Source organism: Mobula hypostoma, unplaced genomic scaffold, assembly GCF_963921235.1.
Source record: "Mobula hypostoma unplaced genomic scaffold, sMobHyp1.1 scaffold_53, whole genome shotgun sequence".
Classification (NCBI taxonomy): domain Eukaryota; kingdom Metazoa; phylum Chordata; class Chondrichthyes; order Myliobatiformes; family Myliobatidae; genus Mobula; species Mobula hypostoma.
The window spans coordinates 337,231-359,552 of record NW_026948211.1 but is presented as its reverse complement, the minus strand read 5'-3'; the positions used below and the strand labels follow the sequence as shown (position 1 = coordinate 359,552).

Sequence of the window (22,322 nt, the reverse complement as noted above, 5' to 3'; positions counted from 1 at the left end):
TACCCGCATGGGTTCTAGCTATGTCTGCCTCTTTGTTGGCTTTGTGGAACAGTCCATGATCCAAGCCTATACTGGTATCCGTCCCGCTCTTTTCCTTCGCTACATCGACGACTGCTTTGGCGCTGTTTCCTGCAAGCATGCTGACCTCGTTGACTTTATTAACTTTGCCTCCAACTTCTACCCTGCCCTCAAATTTACCTGGTCCATTTTCGACACCTCCCTCCCCTTTCTGATGTTTCCGTCTCTATCTCTGGAGACAGTTATCTACTGATGTCTACCATAAGCCTACTGACTCTCACAGCTATCTGGACTATTTCTCTTCCCAACCCGTCTCTTGCAAAAATGCCGTCACCTTCTCGCAATTCCTCCATCGGCGCCACATCTGCTCTCAGGATGAGGCCTTTCATTCCAGGACAAAGGTTAGATCTTTTTTTTTTAAAGAAAGGCGCTTCCCTTCTTCTACATTCAACTCTACTGTCTAACGTATCTCTCCCATTTCACGCACATCGGCTCTCACCCCATCCTCCCGCCATCCCACTAGGGATAGAGTTCCCCTTGTCCTCACCAACTACTCCACCAGCTTCCGGGTCCAACATATAATGCTCCGTAACTTCCGCCACCTCCAAGCACATCTTCCCCCCACGCCCCCCCCCACCACCGCTTTCCGCAGGGATCGCTCCCTACGCGACTCCCTTGTCCATTTGTCCACTCCATCCCATCCCACCGATCTCCCTCCCAGCCCTAATCCTTGTAAGTGGAACAAGTGTTACATATGTCCTTACGCTTCCACCCTCACCAGTATTCAGGGCCCCAGACAGTCCTTCCAGGTGAGGCGACACTTCAGCTGGGAGTCCACTGTGTGATATACTGCGTCCGGTGCTCCCGATGCGGCCTTCTATATATTGGCGAGACCCGACACAGACTGGGAGACCATTTCGCTCAACACCTACACTCTGTCCGCCAGAGAAAGCAGAATCTCCCAGTGGCCACACATTCTAATTCCACGTCCCATTTCCATTCTGATATATCTATCCATGGCCCACTCTGCTGTCAAGATCCACACTCAGGTTGGAGGAACACCACGTTATATTCCATCTGGGTAGCCTCCAACATGACGGCATGAACATTGATTTTTCTAACTTCCGTTAATGCCCCTCTTCCCCTCCTTACCTCATCTCCTATTTATTAATTTATTTCCCCCTGTTTTTTTTCTTTCTCTCTCTGTCCCTTTCACCATAACTCTTCTGATGCTCCCCTCCCCCTTTCTTTCTCCCTAGGCCTCCCGTCCCATGATCCTCTCCCTTCTCCAGCCTTGCATCCACTGTGCCAATCAACTTTCCAGCTCTTAGCTCCATCCCACCCACCACCCCGTCTTCTCCTATCATTTCAGATCTCCCCCTCTCCCTCCCACTTTCAAATCTCTTGTTCAGAGTGAAGATTATTGCAGATTATCGCGGATCTAAATGGACAGAGGATTGTTAATTAGATTGTAAAACCAACACAAGTGACAACGGTTTCATGCAGAGTTTGGTGACGATGTGGAGGGACCTGCCAGAGGAAGTGGATGAGGCAGCACAATTGTATAATTCCAGAACCAGCTGGGATGTGTAGATGGAGTGAAGAGTAGAATGGAATGTAGATGGAATGAAGGGATGAAATGGAGTGAAATGGTTCCATCACAGGAAATTGGAACCATCTCGATGGACACTGTGGTCGGCATGGTCTCGTTGGGCTGAATGATCTGTATTTGTGCTCCATTGTTCTGTGACTCTGTGAGCAGTTGCTCCAGCTATCACTGGGCAGACATGCAGACAATGTGTAGAAGTTGATGGTAACGGGCAATGTTTTGTCCTTAAGCCAACTGCTTCTCTGATGCAGGAAATGGAGATACTGTGTCAGATTTGCAAAGTAATCGTCTCTCTGAATCACTGTCTGCTTGTTGTGTGTAATTCAGAGCATCGCCAGCAGGAGCTTCCTGCACCGGGACCGAAGTGGAAACAAGAAGACATCAATCAACAATCTTCAGCCAGAATCAGAATGCACTCAGGTTAGATCACTGAGATCTTTATAATTAAACTTCTGTTGCGTTTGTGCACAATAATTCAGATGCAGCAACTAACACAGATGCTAACAGGGCACAGAGAAGTTTCATCAAGCAGTGTCATTGATCTCCTGTACACTCTTTCTAGCTTAATCACATCCTTCCTTTAAGTTGAGCAACTAGAACTGCACACAAAACTCTCTTGGGGGACGGAATGGGACCCAGGGGACCAGGCATCAAGGGTCTCAAGGTAATCGACAGTCTGTGACCCAGGGGACTGGACATTGTTCGTCTCAAGGCAATGTTTTTTCTTTCATCCAGGGGACAAGACAGTGTCTGACAAAGCAAATGTAGAATGTGTGATCTCGGGGATCGGAGAGTGTGTAATCCAAAGGCTGATCTGTGAGTAACACACGCGGCAGGACAGTTGTGAACCGGGGAGATTTTTCTTTGTGGAAGATAATCCCGGTGATATTTCTCAGTATCACCTGATGCCATTCCATTAACATCTCCTGGTTATCAGTGTGTTTAGTACTGCGTAGCCGGTGATCAGTATCACTGTGTCGGTCCTGTTCTTTTTCTGGGAGTGGATGCGTCCACTCACTGGCTTATCAGGATGATCACCTGGCAGGCAGTTCGGTTCACATTCACCAGCAGAGTCCTACTCCAAATCTGGTCAGGGGTCCATTGCAGACACCCATTTTGATTCCTTGTTCGAATATAAATCACTTAAACCTGCAATTTATCATTTATTTCAGGTGGGAAATTGAATCGGGCACTGAAAGTACTCAGGAGGTTTTTACCAGGCAATTCACCGAGGAAAGATGATCAGGACACGGGAAGCAAGGTACCACAGCAGGGTCAGATTGAGAGCAATGTCCCAATGGAATGCAGTCTGGCCGCAGCGGAAGTGGAGCAAATTCAGCCCAGAGACAGTGACGTCAGAGACACTGATCAGGACCCTGGAACCGGTACAAGTGAGGCGACTGTCTGTCAGCCCAGAGACAGTGACGTCAGAGACACTGATCAGGACCCTGGAACCGGCACAAGTGAGGCGACTGTCTGTCAGCCCAGAGACAGTGACGTCAGAGACACTGAGCAGGACCCTGGAACCGGTACAAGTGAGGCGACTGTCTGTCAGCCCAGAGACAGTGACGTCAGAGACACTGATCAGGACCCTGGAACCGGTACAAGTGAGGCGACTGTCTGTCAGCCCAGAGACAGTGACGTCAGAGACACTGATCAGGACCCTGGAACCGGTACAAGTGAGGCGACTGTCTGTCAGCCCAGAGACAGTGACGTCAGAGACACTGATCAGGACCCTGGAACCGGTACAAGTGAGGCGACTGTCTGTCAGCCCAGAGACAGTGACGTCAGAGACACCGATCAGGACCCTGGAACCGGTACAAGTGAGGCGACTGTCTGTCAGCTCGGAAGCTCATTGAACACGGAATTGTCAAGTCCCCAACAAGGAGCAGGTGAGTGAAATATGAGGGTGATGTGTTCACAGAATGAGGCAGGAAGGCAGGTAAATGTGATTCCTTGTTGGAGGGTTGGTCAGAGAGGGGAAATGTGTGGGTGTGGTACATGTGGTGTAGTGGGGCACCCGTTACCCCACTACAGGAAATGTACTACCTGCTCTGAGGATAACCAGGATGTGTATTGGAGGGAATGCAGCTGTCCGGATGAGAGAGTATTTCCAGGATATGAGTTATGGGAAATGTATTCACCAGGATGGAGACAGTATCTCTGGGAAGTGACTATCATTGGCAGTACCAACATTTATTGCTCATCTTAAACTGAGGTAAGTGAGTGAGTGAGGTGGTGGGAGAGACAGGTTTCTGGTAAATGTGGTCCTTCTGGTAATGTAGTACCCAATACAATGTTCGTTCGGTATTAAGGCCAGTGCGGATTGGGAATAAATCCATTTTAGTGGCTGAAGGCAGGTGAACACTGCGGTTTAAGTCATGATTGCTTTGTTGAGTTGGGTGAGAAACATATTTGAATTTGTGACTACATTCTCTTTTTATATTCACAGAGCCACAGTTTACAATCTCTGACCTCCTGGTAGAGGGGGATGAATATCGACTGTACCAGCTGACAAAGTTCTACAGAGACAGACTCGAACAAGCGATTGAAGAAAAGGTTGAAAGACTCGGTTGGATGTTGACAAAGGAGGGACATTTCAGTAGAGAAGAAAATGAGGTGAGTGTATTTAGTGTATTGTCACCGAACTGCTGGTATCAGAGGGAATATTGATCAATATTAATCTCCTGTACATTCCAAGAGTTCGACATGGCAATGGAGACTTTGCTCTTTGACTTGTCTCCAACAGATTTAGTTTCAGCTGTTAAACTGGGGAGCACTGGGAACTACAGGTTCAGTGTCACCTTTTCCTCTCACACCTGCTGTATTTATCAGTGTGATATAAGAGCAGTGGCTGCATATCTGGACTGTTGAACAGGCATTCAGTCAAAAAACAATTTCGCATCTTATCAGGACCGTCGGTCAAATTCACTTCAGCTCCTTAATCCAGGGTGAATATTGAACTGTGAGATTGTAAATTGGGACAACTGGCTTCACTGTGGTACTTGAGGGAGGGAAACCTGCTAACCACAGCTGGTCTGGTCTCCATCTGTGTTTCCAAACAATGAGTGGCTGACATCATAGTCATAGAAAAGTACAGCACAGAAACAGGCCTTTTGGCCCATCTATTCCATGCAGGACTACTTACACTGCCTATTCCCATTGACCTGCATCAGGCCATGGCGCATAATATCCATATCATTCATGTATCTATCCAGACTTCTCTTAATCACTTGTACCACTTGCGCTGCTAGCTCGTTCCACACTCTCACCACCCTCTGATTCAACAGGTTTCCCCTCATTTGCCCCTTGAACTTCTCACATTTCATCGTTTTCTGAAGACCACTTGATGTAGAACATCTCAAACTCCGTGCAAAATGCCTGCCTGCAATTACCCTGTCTATACCCCTCGTTTAAATCTCCCCTCAGTAGTCTGCGTTCCCCTTTCAAACTTCTTTACATCTGTCCTATAAGTAGGTGACCAGAACTGCACATAATACTCAAAATTAGTCCTCACCAACATTTTATGAACTTTCAACATCATATCTCATCTCCTATACTCAATATTTTCATTTATGAAGTTTAATATGCCAAATACTTTCTTTCCGATCTATCTACCTTTGCTGTCATTTTTAATGAATTATGGACCTGTATTCTCAGATCACATTCTTCTACCACACTCCTCAGTGCCCTACCAGTCACTGTACAAGAACAACCCTGCTTTGTCCTTCCAAAGTGCAACATGTCGCACCTGTCTGCATTAAATTGCATCAGTCATTTTCAGCCCATTTCTCAGCTGGTTTACACATCACTGCAAGCACTGGTAGTCTTCCTCACTCTCCACTACACGTCCCCACTCGCACTCTTGGTGTCATCCGCAAATTTGCTGATCCATTTAACCACATTTTCATCCAGATCTTTGATATAGGTAGATGACAAAGAACAACAGACCCAATACCGATCCCTGTGGCACTGCATGAGTTAAAAACTTCTAGTCAGAGATGCAACAGTCTATAACCACTGCCTGTCTTCTTCCAAAAGCCAATGTCAAATCCACTTTACCACTTTACCTTGAGTACTGCATGACTAAATTTTTGTCCACCCTCCTTTGCGGTACCTTGTCAAATGTCGTACTAAAGTCCATACAGACAACACCCACTTACTTCCATTTCCCAACGTTCCTGGTATCGTCCTGGAAAATCATTAAGATTGGTTAGACATGAACTGCCACGCACAAAGCTGCTATCTCATGACACCAAAAATCAATAGGCTGTCCTAAAAGGGCATATATACCAAACGATCCTTTTGGTGAGCTATTTTACATTATTAGCTAGCCAACCTTCATATTTCATATTCTCTCTACTTACAGCTTTTTAGTTCTTTCCTGCTGGTTAGTAAAAGCTTCCCAGTCCTCCAGCTTTCCACTATATTTTGCTATATACTATGCCCTCTCCTTTGCTTTTGTGCTCCATTGACTTCCTCGTCAGCCACTGTTGATCATCCTCCCTTTGGAATATTTTTTTTATCTTTGTGATTGTCTGTCCTGTGCCTTCCAAATTGTTCCCAGAGACTCCAGCCATTCCTGATCTGCCATTGTCCCTGTTAGTGTTATTTTTGAATTTATTTTTGCTCAGCTCCTCCCTCATGCCTCTGTAATTCCTTTATTCCACTGTAATACAGATACATTTAACTTTACATTCTGCTTCTCAAACTGCAGGGTGAGTTCTGTTATTTGATGATCACTGCCTCTTTAAGTTTTATTGCCCTTCAGTTCCCTATACAAACATGGTGCAATACACAACACCGAATCCAGATACACCTTTCCTATAGTGGGCTCAACCACAAGCTTCTCTCAAAAGCCATCTCATAGGCATTCTATAAATTCCGTCCCTTGGGATTCAGCACCGACATGATTTCCCAAATCCTATCTGCATATTGAAATTGCCTATGACTATTTTAACACTAAGCTTTTTACATGCCTCTTCTGTGTCCCATTGGAATTTGTAGCCCACATCCTGGCTACTGTTAAGAGGTCTGTACATAATTTCTATCAGTGGTATTTTACCTGTGCAGTTTCTTATGTAAGGGGTTTCTTCTTTTATGTTACTGCGTAGACTAATCAAAATGGCTTCTTTGTTATGTTAACTGTAAGTCTCTCTCTCTCTCTCACTCTCTCTCTTTTCTCCTCTCCCCCCATCCCCCTTTGTTTGGGTTATATTATTGATGAGAGAGTGAACGAACCAACCGGGATAGATGTTATTCTCTCTTGTGTGTCTGTAAGCTATTGTTTCGCAGGGTTTTCGGACAGAGGGCGGATGGGGACAGACTGAAGAGACGCGCGATTCTGTAAGCTGGCCAACGGGACAGACCCCGAGTGGGAGTCTGAGAACCAAGCTCTGCTGGGAGGAGAGGAGACAAAGACCAATTTGTGTGGAGCGTCTGGTTGACCACCATGGTTGGTCCCAGGCGCCGGGTTGAGGAGGTCGGAGGGGATCGCATGGTGGAAAGAAGACTCCATTAATTGGGCTGCAACTGTTGTGCATGAAGTGGTTGAACTTTGATAAGTTTGGCGCCTTTTACTCCCCTTTTATATTGTATCTCTATCAATTACATAGTTCCAGTAATAGCAATAAATGTAATCATTTAATCGTATGTGGTGTATTGTCTGTTATTTGGCGGGGTGGGGTACATCACACAGCATCCACTCAAACTTGATTACCCAGTTTTGCAGGGCCGAAGGCTTCCTCCCCTAGCCGACAGCAAGTTGAGCGAGCCTGAGCCTACCAGCGGGCTGCACTTAACATGTACATCGTTCAATCTAATATCACCTCTTTCTTGGTACTTTCCATTTTTAATGACAACAGAGTCAACCCAACCCTTTCACCTACCTGCTTATCCTTCGGATTAAATATTTACCCTTGGTTGTAAGCACCCAAATATGATCTTCTTTCAGCCACGATTTGGTGATGCCCAACATCCATTTTATGCTCTCTTGCTCTCCCCTCTCTTCCGTTCTTGTTGTCACATCTTTTTGATGTTATGTTGCACATTAACAGACAAGTAAATTAATCACATCTACGCTCTGTCCGCCAGAGAAAGCAGGATCTCCCAGTGGCCACACATTTTAATTCCACATCCCATTCCCATTCTGACATGTCTATCCACGGCCTCCTCTACTGTAAAGATGAAGCCACACTCAGGTTGGAGGAACAACACCTTATATTCCGTATGGGTAGCCTCCAACCTGATGGCATGAACATTGACTTCTCTAACTTCCGCTAGGCCCCACCTCCCCCTCGTACCCCATCTGTTACTCTTTTTTATGCACACATTCTTTCTCTCACTCTCCTTTTTCTCCCTCTGTCCCTCTGAATATACCTCTTGCCCATCCTCTGGGTCACCCCCCCGCCCTTGTCTTTCTTCCCGGACCTCCTGTCCCATGATCCTCTCGTATCCCCTTCTGCCTATCACCTGTCCAGCTCTCGGCTCTATCCCTCCCCCTCCTGTCTTCTCCTATCATTTTGGATCTCCCCCTCCCCCTCCAGCTTTCAAATCCCTTACTCACTCTTCCTTCAGTTAGTCCTGACGAAGGGTCTCGGCCTGAAACGTCGACTGCGCTTCTTCCTATAGATGCTGCCTGGCCTGCTGCGTTCACCAGCAACTTTGATGTGTGTTGGTTGAGTAAATTAATCACGTTGCATCTACTGCAGGGTGTCAGTAAATCCTTATACTTTCACAATATTGATTTAGAATTTCCTTCAGTTACTGTTTCTCTGTTAATGACTGAACCCAGAGAGGATCAGCAGCAGCCCAGTGACTGCATCAATTCTGAAGCTACTGGGGCCATGAACAGATATTTTCCTGCACATTCTCCATGTCTGTCTGTCTGCTCCACAATAAATTCTTAGTTTTCCTTTTACAGAAAGTCACTGAACTGACAGAGAAGGGAAACCGGACAGAGAGTTCCAGACTCTTCCTCAGTTTGGTGATGGGTAAAGGCTCCCGGGCCCGGAGGGCGATGTGGGAATCCTTTGTGATGTGGAGGACTGAGTTACCGAAGTTGGACAGAATACTGAGGGAAATACAGGAGCTCGGTATGTTACAACCACACACTGAACACAAAGGCATATTCAAATAAACAGGTTTAATTATTTTGGCTCTGTTTTCATAATTTTGTTGTTTTTTTTATTTCAACAGGTCCGGATCCACAGGAATACATGAACATCGACCTAGAATTATTTGAGTTACCGACTCAACTGATAGGTGAGTGATGAACAACATCTCAAATGTTAGACTAGGCAGAAGCTGGGAACGGAAATTCACCATTTTTCATTCGCTGATCTCTGGATTCACGTTACAATTCAGAGAATCTCTCGTTGCAGCCCGAATATTGTAAAATGTATTTTTCTATTAATTCTCCTGGAAGAAATCCATCAAGTTAACAAGACGCTACATCCCCATCCCAAAGCCTTGCTGCTGAACCCTAACCCACCTCAAACATTCTCTCTTTCATACTCCCATGGGGCAGAAGATATAAAAGGTTGAAGGTCTGTACCACCAGCCTCAAGGACAGCTTTAATTCTGCATTTATAATACTATGTTATTATTGACTCTTAATAATAATAAGACAATTTTATATATACAATTGTAACATCGTGCATCCTGTAACTAATTACCACTCACTTAGATAACCACAACATACTTACAGCAGAGTGGAAAGAATGCCGTTTGGTTATGAACAGATTTAGGAACAACTGATAATAGATTATGTAATTCTATATGAAGCCCTGGGGAAAGCAGAAATCTTTCAATAGTATATTGTCTATCAAAAACCATTCAATTCTGTCACTTGCTTGGATAAGAGAAGTTCCTAATATATATAAGATGCATCCAATACCTGTGAAATTTCTACAACAATCAGATGAAGCATTAGTGTACAATAATCACCCTATTAATAAATATAAATGAACAACCATCATTGTCAAAATAAATATAAGGATATTCCAGAGCGACTCACTAACCTCACTATGGCCTTACAAACATAGAAAATTTACAGCACAATACAGGCCTTTCGGCCCACAGAGCCGTGCCGAACATGTCCATACCTTAGAACTACCTAGGCTTACAAATAGGCTTCTACTTTTCAAAGCTCCATGTACCTATCCAGGAGTCTCTTAAAAGACCCTATCAATTCTGACTCCATTGCTGCCGCCGGCAGCCCATTTCACACAGTCACCACACTCTATGTTAAACAAAAACTTACCCCTGACATATCCTCTGTACCTATGAGAGGTGATAGTTAAGTTAGTGGCCTAAGGTAGAAGGAGTCAATTTTAGAAAACATAGAAACAAAGAAAATAGGTGCAGGAGTAGGCCATTCGGCCCTTCAAGCCTGCACCGCCATTCAGTATGATCATGGCTGATCATCCAACTCAGAACCCTGTACCAGCCTTCCCTCCATACCCCTTGATCCCTTTAGGCACAAGGGCCATATCTAACTCCCTCTTAAATATAGCCAATGAACTGGCCTCAACTGTTTCCTGTGGCAGAGAATTCCACAGATTCACCATTCTCTGTGTGAAGAAGTTTTTCCTCATCTCGGTCCTAAAAGGCTTCCCCTTTATCTTCAAACTGTGACCCCTCGTTCTGGACTTCCCCAACATCGGGAACAATCTTCCTGCATCTAGCCTGTCCAATCCCTTTAGGATCTTATATGTTTCAATCAGATCCCCCCTCAATCTTCTAAATTCCAACGAGTACAAGCCCAGTTCATCCAGTCTTTCTTCATATGAAAGTCCTGCCATCCCAGGAATCAATCTGGTGAACCTTCTTTGTACTCCCTCTATGGCAAGGATGTCTTTCCTCAGATTAGGGGACCAAAACTGCACACAATACTCCAGGTGTGGTCTCACCAAGGCCCTGAACAACTGCAGTAGTACCTCCCTGCTCCTGTACTCAAATCCTCTTGCTATAAATGCCAGCATACCATTCGCCTTTTTCACCGCCTGCTGTACCTGCATGCCCACTTTCAATGACTGGTGTATAATGACACCCAGGTCTCGTTGCACCTCCCCTTTTCCTAATCGGCCACCATTCAGATAATAATCTGTTTTCCTGTTTTTGCCACCAAAGTGGATAACTTCACATTTATCCACATTAAATTGCATCTGCCATGAGTTTGCCCACTCACCCAACCTATCCAAGTCACCCTGCATCCTCTTAGCATCCTCCTCACAGCTAACACTGCCGCCCAGCTTCGTGTCATTCGCAAACTTGGAGATGCTGTATTTAATTCCCTCATCCAAGTCATTAATATATATTGTAAACAACTGGGGTCCCAGCACTGAGCATTGCAGTACCCCACTGGTCACTGCCTGCCATTCTGAAAAGGTCCCGTTTATTCCCACTCTTTGCTTCCTGTCTGCCAACCAATTCTCCATCCACATCAATACCTTACCCCCAATACCATGTGCTTTAAGTTTGCACACTAATCTCCTGTGTGGGACCTCGTCAAAAGCCTTTTGAAAATCCAAATATACCACATCCACTGGTTCTCCCCTATCCACTCTACTAGTTACATCCCCAAAAAAATCAATGAGATTCGTCAGACATGATTTTCCTTTCAGAAATGCATGCTGACTTTGTCCGATCATTTCACCGCTTTCCAAATGTGCTGTTATCACATCCTTGATAACTGACTCTAGCAGTTTCCCCACCACCGATGTTAGGCTAACCGGTCTATAATTCCCCCGTTTCTCTCTCCCTCCTTTTTTAAAAAGTGGAGTTACATTAACCACCCTCCAATCCTCAGGAACCAGTCCAGAATCTAACGAGTTTTGAAAATTTATCACTGATGCATCCACTATTTCTTGGGCTACTTCCTTAAGCACACTGGGATGCAGACCATCTGGCCCTGGGGATTTATCTGCGTTTAATCCCTTCAATTTACCTAACACCACTTCCCTACTAACGGGCCGAGACCCTTCGTCAGGACTAACTGTAAGAAGAGCTAGTAAGAGACTTCAAAGTGGGAGGGGGAGGGGGAGATCCAAAGTGAGAGGAACATCTTTCCCTCCCCTCCTCCCTCTGCTTTCCGCAGGGATCGCTCCCTACATGACTCCCTTGTCCATTCGTCCCGCCCCTCCATCCCTCCCCACCGATCTCCCTCCTGGCACTTAGCCTTGTAAGCAGAACAAGTGCTACACATGCCCTTACACTTCCTCCCTTACCACCATTCAGGGCCCCAGACAGTCCTTCCAGGTGAGGCAACACTTCACCTGTGAGTCGGCTGGGGTGATATACTGCGTCCGGTGCTCCCGATATGGCCTTCTATATATTGGCGAGACCCGATGCAGACTTAGAGATCATTTCGCTGAACACCTACGCTCTGTCCGCCAGAGAAAGCAGGATCTCCCAGTGGGCACATATTTTAATTCCACGTCCCATTCCCATTCTGATATGTCTATCCACGGCCTCCTCAACTGTCAAGATGAAGCCACACTCAGGTTGGAGGAACAGCACCTTATATTCCATCTGGGTAGCCTCCAACCTTGTGGCATGAAAATTGACTTCCCAAACTTCCGCTAATGCCCCACCTCCCCCTCGTACCCCATTCGTTATTTATTTATATACACACACACATTCTTTTTCTCTCTCTCCTTTTTCTCCCTCTGTCCCTCTCACTATACCCCTTGCCCATCCTTTGGGTCCCCCCGCTTTTCTTTCCCCCTCGTCCTCCTGTCCCATGATCCTCTTTTGCCAATCAACTGTCCAGCTCTTGGCTCCATCCCTCCCCCTCTCCTACCATTTCAGATCTCCCCCTCCCCCCCCCACTTCCAAATCTCTTACCAGCTCTTCTTTCAGTTAGTCCTGATGAAGGGTCTCGGCCCAAAACGTCGACTGTATCTCTTCCTAGAGATGCTGCCTGGCCTGCTGCGTTCACCAGCAACTTTTATGTGTGTTTCTTGGACGGGTTAGTAAGTTTGCTGATGACACAAAAGTTGGAGGTGTTGTGGATAGTGTGGAGGGCTGTCAAAGGTTACAGCGGGACATTGATAGGATGCAAAACTGGGCTGAGAAGTGGCATATGGAGTTCAACCCAGATAAGTGTGAAGTTGTTCATTTTGGTAGGTCAAATATTCTATTCCTATACTTAATGTCACATGGCACAGGTAGTCATCCCGAGATGACTACCTTTGCGGTTCTGCTTCTCATCTTCTTTCCTAACTCCCTGTAATCTGCTTTCAGAACCTCCTGCCTTTTCCTAACTATGTCATTGGTACCACTATGTACCACAACATCTGACTGTTCTCCTTCCCACTTCAATATATCGTGAACGCGATCAGAAACATCCCAGACCCTGGCACCTGGGACCAAACAACCATCCACTTTTCTTCCCTGCGTCTACAGAATTGTCTGTCGGACCCCCTAACTATAAGGGTCCCCTATCACTGCTGCCAACCTCTTCCTTTCCCTACCCTTCTGAGACATAGGCCAGACTCTGAGTCACGGCCACTGCTGTTTCCCACAGGTAGGCCATCTCCCCCAACAGTGCTCAAAACAGGAGTACTTACTGTTAAAGGGGACAATCACTGGGCTACTCTTTAGCATCTGCCTCTTGCCTTTCACTCTCCTGTTACTCACTTACCTGTCTTCCGACAGCCCCATGTGAATATCTGCCCGTAACTCCTCTCTGTCACCTCCTCACTCTCCCTGACCAGACGAAGGTCATCGAGCTGCATCTACAATTCCCTAAAGCGGTCCCTAAGGAGCTGCAGCTTGATATACCCGGTGCAGATGTGGCCGTCCGGGAAGCTGGGAGTCTCCAGGACCTCCCACATCTGACACCGAGCACAGAAAACCAGCCTCACTCGCATACTTTCTGTCCTTGCAACACTCATAACACACTGGAGGAACTCAGCAGGTCGGGCAGCATCCGTGGAAAAGATCGGTCGACATTTCGGGCTGGAACCCATCGTCAGGTTCTGGCCTGAAACGTCGACCGATCTTAAACATGGATGCTGCCCGACCTGCTGAGTTCCTCCAGCGTGTTGTGAGTGTTATTTGACCCCAGCATCTGCAGATTATTTTGTGTTTACCTTCTGTCTTTATTCCACATGGATAACGTACCTTGTCTCAACCCTTTATCGCCGAAGCCTCGTTGAGCAAAGCCCTCACACTCTGTCTCCCACTACTAACCTGCCACTGTATAAATCTATCTTCTTTTCAAATTTTTCTTGCTGTTCTTGCTGGCTGACCTCCACGCGCTTGCGCAGTCGTGCCTCGTTCAAATCGCTGAAGAAATAACCGTCACCTTTTAAACTCTTCTCGCTCTTCTCACTGGATGACCTCCACGTGTATCTTTAAACTGCTCTATATTTTTTTTTCTGAAACGCACAAAAATCACGTATCAAATCAGAGAGAAAAAAAAAACAAACAAGTTATACCTTGACACAGCTATACAGGGATGATGTGAAATTATTTGCTCTTGCATCAGTAAAGCTAAAACAATTAATTCAAATAATGGAACTAATCTCCAAAGATATAAACATGAACTTTAGACTGGAAAAGTACATAGCATTAAACATGAAGAAAGCTGCGTAACACAGCCAGCAGAATATAAAATAGAGCATCAGGATACCATACAACCGATGGATGAATATGAAATTTGTAAATATATTTAGAACATCAACAAGCAAAGAAAATAGATCATCGTGTGATAAATGAAAATCCTCCAACAAAGTTTAATTCAAGGCTGAAGAAAATCTGAATTTACTTCAAGCCTAAAGAAATTGTGAATTTACATCAAGGCTTAAGAAAATCTGACAAACACAGCTAAACAGTAAAAATATAACAAAGACGCAAACTATGCCCATATTGACGTATTCTTTTGGTATATTATCCTGGTCTGAAACGGATCTGTAAGATTTGCAAAGAAAACTTAGAACTTATTTAAAAAAAAATTAGAAAGCACCATGTGTACTCGAACGCACTTAGATTAACATGAACTAGGACAGTATGACGAAGAAGAATAGCACACACAAAAATGTACACAACTGTCAGATAAAACTTCTCAGAATCAGGTTTAATATCACCAATATATATCATGAAATGTGTTATAATGCGGCAGCACCACAATGCACTAAACATAAGAGGGGAAAACAACCTGAATTATATCTCATGTGGATAATAAAAAATAATTAAACAAAAATCTCATGTGGATAGGGTGGTGAAGAAAGCTTTTGGTATGCTGGCCTTTATAAGGAGTATAGGAGTTGGAATGTAATGTTAAAATTGTACAGGGCATTGGTAAGGTCAAATTTGGAGTATTGTGTACAGTTCTGGTCACCGAATTATAGGAAAGATGTCAACCAAATAGAGAGAGTACAGAGAAGATTTACTAGAATGTTACCTGGGTTTCAGCACCTGAGTTACAGAGAAAGGTTGAACAAGTTAGGTCTTTATTCTTTGGAGCGTAGAAGGTTGAGGGGGGACTTGGTAGAGGTATTTAAAAAGATGCGGGGGTAGATGGAGATGACGTGGATAGGCTTTTTCCATTGAGAGTCGGGGAGATTGAAACAAGAGGACATGAGTTGAGAGTTAGGGGGCAAAACTTCAGGGGTAACACGAGGGGGAACTTCTTTACTCAGAGAGTGGTGTCTGTGTGGAATGAGCTCCCAGTAGAAGTGGTAGAGGCAGGTCGAATATTGTCATTTAAAGAAAACATGGATAGGTATATGGACAGAAAAGGAATGGAGGGTTATGGGCAGAGTGCAGGTCGGTGGGACTAGGTGAGAGTAAGCGTTCGGCACGGACTAGAAGGACCGAGATGGCCTGTTTCCATGCTGTAATTGTTATATGGTTACAGTAAAGTGCATACGTGTGCATGAATGGCTGGTTCTTCACTTGTGAACATTTGAAGGTAGCAAGTCGGCATAATCATTAACGACTCTTGGAGCCATTTCTGGACCTGCAGACCCTGAAGCAGGAACAGCTGGGCAGCAGGTGCTTGGATAATTGGATCCTTCCTGCGTCTCCTCTTTTCTTCAGCAGTCGCTCTTCTGGCTTTCTCAAAATTCTTGGCCGCTCCTTGGATTAACGATCTCCAGTGGTCTCTGTCACAAGCCGGCTGTTGCTACTCGTTGATTTCGATATTTTCCTGAGACAGCTGCTGCGTAATTTGGTCCTTGTACCTCTTGCACGGGGCACCACGATCTCTCTTGCCTTGAGAGAGTTCTCCGTAGTACTGCTTTCGGTAACCTGGAGTTGTCCATGCGAGCCCCGTGGCCTGGCTTCACTGTTTGAAAGTTGACCCTTCTCCAATACCTCATTCTTGGAGACATGATCTTACCAGCTGATGGAGCAGATGGAAACTCTTGGGCATTATGTTTATTTGTGTGTAATAGTTAAAATAAATGGGTAGTGAAAAACCAGAAATAAAAAAAAAAGTGAGGGACTATCAGTGGGTTCAATGTCCATTCAGAACTTGGATGGCAGAGAAGAAGAAGCTGTTCCTGTATCATTGAGTGTGCACTTTATTTTGATCCTGTGCAGTAGTTCCCATAAACCAGACAGTGATGCAGTCAGTTACAATGCTCTCCAAGTTACATCAAGTGATTTTGGAAACTCCTGATGAAATGTGGCCGTTCGCATCAACAATAAGCATACTGTTTTGGATACCATTGGTGGGGAAGACCTACCAGGGACAAGTTGTAGTGTAAACACGAGGAATTCTGCAGATGCTGGAAAGTCAAGCAACACACATCAAAGTTGCTGGTGAACGCAGCAGGCCAGGCAGCATCTCTAGGAAGAGGTACAGTCGACGTTTCGGGCTGAGACCCTTCGTCAGGACTAACTAAAGGAAGAGATTTGAAAGTGGGAGGTGGAGGGGGAGATCCAAAATGATAGGAGAGGACAGGAGGGGGAGAGATGGAGCCAAGAGCTGGCAGGTGATTGGCAAAAGCGATATGAAAGGATCATGGGACAGGAGGCCCGGGGAGAAGGAAAAGGGGGAGGGGGGAAAACCCAGCGGATGGGCAAGGGGTATAGTCAGAGGGACAGAAGGAGAAAAAGGAGACAGGCAGAAAGAATGTGTGTATGTAAATAAATAACCGATGGGGTACGAGGGGGAGGTGGGGCATTAGTGGAAGTTAGAGAAGTCAATGTTCATGCCATCAATTTGGAGGCTACCTAGACGGAACAAAAGGTGTTGTTCCTCCAACCTGAGTGTGGCTTCATCATTACAGTAGAGGAGGCTGTGGATAGACATATCAGAATGGGAATGAGATGTGGAATTAAAATGTGTGGCCACTGGGAGATCCTGCTTTCCATTCAGCCCTTACACTTCCTCCCTCACCACCATTCAGGGCTCCAGACAGTCCTTCCAGGTGAGGTGACACTTCACTTGTGAGTCAGCTGGGGTGATAAACTGTGTCCGGTGCTCCCGATGTGGCCTTCTATATATTGGTGAGACCCGACGCAGACTGGGAGACCCTTTTGCTGAACACCTGCGCTCTGTCCGCCAGAGAAAGCAGGATCACCCAGTGGCCACAATCTCTTTCCACAGATTAGGAGAGAAAAATACTAGAGGACATGGCTTTTGGGTGAAAGGGGAAAGGTTTAGGGGGAGCATTAGGGGGAACTTCTTCACTCAGAGAGTGGTGGGAGTGTGGAACGAGCTGCCATCTGACGTGGTAGATGCGGGGTTACTCTTAAGTTTTAAGAATAAGTTGGATAGCTACATGGATAGGAGAGCTCTGGAAGGCTATGAACTGGGAGCAGGTCAATGGGACTAGCGGAATAAAGTTTCGGCACAGACTAGAAGGGCCGAATGGTCTGGTTTGTGTGCTGTAGTGCTCTGTGGTTCTATGGTTCTAAATATAGCCACTGTCGTGCCTTCTTTGTAGATGCATCGGTATATTAGATCCAGGTTAGATACTTGGAGATATTGACATCCGGGAATTTGAAATTGCTCACTCTGTCCACTTCAGATGCCTCTATGACGACTGCTGTGCTGTGTTCCTTTATCTTGCCTTTTCTAAAATCTACAACTAGCTTTAAGGATTTTTTTTTTTCATCAACACAAGCAAGTTTCAGCACTCCAAGCAAGCATATGCAATTCTGATAAGGGGTACACATCACTGAATATAAATGAAAGAAGAACCCATAAAAATGAAGAAACTATCATAAGAGAAGAAAGTTAACCAATGGAAGATTATGACTGCCCATGGAAGACATCCCCATGATCTGAGACAAGGAAGCATCGAGTTTATGGCTCAAAGTTGGAGATCTCTTACCAGAAACGGAAGGGATCTTTGTAGCAATACAGGACCAGGTGGTTAACACATGTAGTTATCAATAATACGGAACGAACAAGTTCAAGGTGATAAATGCTGAAAATTATGAGAAACCAGAAACAATCAAACACATTACAGGATCCTGCAGTAGTTTATCTCAGTCGGATTACTTGTACAAACACAATCAAGTGGGAGACAACATTCACAAAACTCTTGTTTAAACTACAGCTGATGAAAGACACCATTCCTTATTATAGGCACAAGCCTGGTCCACTTTTAGAGTTAGAGTCTGACAAATCATACTGTGACCGATCCATAACTACAGATAGGACAATCCATAATAACCATCCAGATATAATTTTACAGGATAAACTAGTAAAAACAACTTATTTAATAGATAACACCATTCCAAACACACATAACGTACGGAAATTAATTAAAGCACCAGAAATATGCTGAATTAAAGAGGAAATTGAAAGACTGTGGAACATGAACAAGTTATACATTGTCCCAACAGTAATATCAATAACTGGTATCCCAAAGTCACTACACAATAGTATTAAACAATTAGGCTCACACATGTAAATCTTCTGAAAGTTGCAATAGTATACCCATGACAGTGCTCTGAAATTTCAGATCATTTGAGAAATGAGTTTGCCTGGATATGCCCGTACATCAGGATTTACAAGTTCCAGCTGACAAAAAAACTTATTTATAAAGCACTTTTCATACAGACGATGTCTTTCAAACTGCATTACAATGGGATAAAGTGCAAACTAGAAAATAAAAGACAAAATGTTTTCGATTTTCAGCAAGGTTCAGTAAAGATGTTTTGAGCTGGCATTTAAAAGTGACAACTGGAATCTGCATCACTACTCGCAAAAATGTTAATCTCCCTAGTGCCTCAGACTTTTGTGTAGTACTGTGATTTTAGGTGCTGAGCTCTGCAAATCTGACTTGCCAATTATTCTTTGGCCATGTACCTTGTTGTCTGACTGCACTGCATTTTCTCGGTAACAGCAACACTGTTTGCCTGTACTATTCTGTTCTGTTTTTCCTTGTACAACCTCTATCTGGATCGCATGCAGAATTTTTTTTTTACATTGTACCTTGGTACATGTGACAATAATAAACCGATCTGCCGGTTTATTGTTTTCAATAATACAGCGCCGCTTGGTTCCTTAAGTTTTTTATACTGGGGGTGGCAGTGGGGATATGTTGTTTCTTCAGACAGAAGGGCAAAGGCCAGTTACTGGTGCCTTAAAACCAGTCCAGGAAGATGGAGCTCGACAACCATGGTAGGTAGCTTATCCAGAAGAAGGAAAACTCTGATCTCAAACCTCCGCTGCGTTGCAACTTTACACATCATGGGGAAGGATTTGAGAGTAAATCCTGTGGGAAAAAGACGATGCCTCACACCCCACTTCCAGACTGAACGGTAGCAGTTGCTAAGACTTTGCCACCCTCTCCATGCACACGATATACACCACTGAGACACTTATGGTCTCTCCCGGTCATGGAGGTTCCATCTTTCCACCGCTCCCTCATCTCTAAAACTGAAAACTTGTCATTCCAATGGGTAATCGATCCGATACTTCACTGTGATCCTCTCCATAGTTGTTGCCTGGTTTGAGCATTTCACGCATATTCTGTTCCTGTTTTGATGCAAGAGCAGTGGACACTTGTGACTCCACAGTGTGCATCTTTGCCAAAATGCACAGAGTCCTGCTCTCCATATTTCCACCAGGTCATGATGCAAACAATGCTTTAAATATAGTGAAATGTTGTTGTAACGGAAGTGCACTCAGGATTGCAATAGGATTTCAGAGGAATGTTCACCTTTACAAGTAAATAATAACAGAATATAAGGATTGCATATTTTCTGGGGCATCCATCGCTCTTAGTTCCGATGTCTGTGAACAGTGTTTTACTTTCTGTCCTAATATCCATGGAAGCATTGAATTAATTCATGTAGTCTCAAACACAAATGTTGAAATGCAGTTATAAATTTCTTTGTCAGATGAGCCACTTAACATTTTGACAATGTTCTCTGTTCCCATGGAAGATGTTCAACAGAAACACAAGGAGACTCTGCGAGCACAAACTGAAACTCTGAGAGTGAACACGATCCTGATGAAGGAGAAGGTGAAGGTTTTCCAGCTGGTTGATCGATACGCTGAGCTCACGGTCATTTCTACTGTTCGAGATCGGAGACTAGTGGAACATGAGCTGGTGGCAAGAGGCAGAGACCACGAGGAGTGGAGAGAGAAACATCTCCGCGGAGAGCTGGAAAAAATCCGGACTGATCAGTTACTCCAGAGCAGCTTTTCTCGGAGTAAATTCAAATCTGGGAGTTCAGCAGCAGTGGCCGGAGTCCCGGGGATTGGGAAAACAACAATGGTACAAAAGATTGTTTATGACTGGGCCACAGGGAAAATATACCAACAATTCCAGTTTGTCTTCAGTTTCAAATTCCGGGATTTAAACTCCATTAACTGCAGAATAAATCTAAGGGAACTGATTCTGGATCAGCATCCTTACTTCAGGAATATCCTGAGTGAGGTCTGGAAGAACCCAGAGGGATTGCTGTTTATATTCGATGGTTTAGATGAGTTCAAGCACAAAATAGATTTCGCTGACAGTCGGAGAGATACAGAACCCAAGCACCAGTGTCCAGATCCCGAGTGGTGGTGTGAAGTGTCTGACATTGTGTACAGTTTAATCCAGGGCAAGCTGCTCCCAGGGTGTTCAGTGCTGGTGACCACCCGTCCCACTGCGTTACATTTATTGGAAAAGGCTGAGATCGGTGTCTGGGCTGAAATCCTGGGATTTGTTGGTGAGGAACGGAAGGAATATTTCAACAGGTATTTTGAAGATCAGACAGTGGCAGCAGCTGTTTTCAAACATGTGGAGGAGAACGAGATCCTGTACACCATGAGCTACAACCCCTCCTACTGCTGGATCCTCGCTCAAACATTAGGCCCCTTCTTCACACAAAGAGTCAGGGACCAGCAGCGAGTTCCCAAGACTATCACCCAACTGTACTCCTACTATATTTACAACATCCTGAAAAACCACGGCCGTGAGATTGAGAACCCCCGTGATGTGTTACTCAGGGTTGGGCAGATGGCCTTCAGAGGAGTGTTCGATAAGAAGATAATATTTACAGATGGGGATTTGATCAACTACGATCTGCAGCCTTCCCAGTTTCTGTCCGGGTTCCTGATGGAGCTTTTGGAGAGAGAGTACTCTGCCCAGAACGTGGTGTACACATTCCCACACCTCACCATCCAAGAGTTTGTAGCTGCAGTCGCACAATTCCTGAATCCACATCCCGGGGATATCCTAAAATTCCTCACTGAAGCCCACAAGAAGACAGATGGTCGATTTGAGGTATTCCTCCGTTTTGTTGCTGGTCTCTCTTCCCCAATGACAGCTCGGGGCCTAGAGGAGTTTCTGGGTCCATTTCCTCATCAAACAACCTGCCGGGTGATTGACTGGGTGAAGGAGGAGGTTAAACGCCAGAGCGGAAACGACAGTGAAGCTGGTAAAAGGAGCCTCCTGAACACATTGCACTACCTGTTTGAGTCTCAGAACCCTGGACTGGCTCAGGCCGCACTGGGATCTTTTGAAACACTTTCATTCCGTGGAATGCCACTGACCCCGATTGACTGCGCGGTCCTGTCTCGTGTGATCGGACTCTGTGATACAATTAAAAACCTCGACCTTCAGAGCTGCCACATTCAGTGTGAAGGAATCCAGCGGCTGGGACCCAGACTGCACAAATGCCAGGAGTTAAGGTGATTTGATTTATCTCTTACTCGAACTGTAAAACTGTTCTATTGTGTTGGTTCAATGTAAAGGAATTTGGGTAAAACTCCAGTGGGTCAGATTGTGAAGAATTGTGACAAATGTCCAGGGGTTCGGTCAGTAATTTCCCAAGGACGGGATGTTCCTTTGGTTCCACGTGAAGGGATATTGGAGACTTCACCAGATCAGTGAGCATAGACTGAAGGTTTAATGGTAGTTACTCACAGGAATGGCCATATTTCTCGCTGCCTGTGACATGTCCACTGACAATGTTCCTTCTCACGGTCACTGACACCCAGACAGACACTGACTGCAGCAGGTGGGTTAGAGATTCACACCCCCTTCCCGGTGAGGGACAAGAGACCATCAGCAGACTGCCCCAGTGAGAAGGAAAGAAATACCATTGTGAGATTGTCCTCCCTGCTCTTCCCCGTGTGTGACTATCACCATCAGTCCACCTGTGTGACCGTGCTCACCACCAGATACCCAGACTCCATGGGAGCATCTCCGTTTCCTGTCCAGACCCACCCCTCCCGTACAATCTATTTCTACATCTCTCATCTTGTGGGATTATCGCTTCCCCATCCTCC

At 45.2% G+C, this 22,322-nt stretch overlaps 1 protein-coding gene across 1 annotated transcript in view; it reads left to right on the top strand.

Annotated features, from left to right (window-relative positions):
• Positions 1-22,322, top strand: part of LOC134341850 (NACHT, LRR and PYD domains-containing protein 3-like) — a 42,495-nt gene that overhangs the window by 14,879 nt on the left and 5,294 nt on the right. The window contains 6 exon segments of the mRNA XM_063039786.1: positions 1,955-2,047; positions 2,800-3,519; positions 4,080-4,246; positions 8,550-8,721; positions 8,825-8,890; positions 19,988-21,722. Of these exon segments, the coding sequence (XP_062895856.1) occupies positions 2,038-2,047; positions 2,800-3,519; positions 4,080-4,246; positions 8,550-8,721; positions 8,825-8,890; positions 19,988-21,722 (2,870 nt within the window). The 5' untranslated portion in view covers positions 1,955-2,037.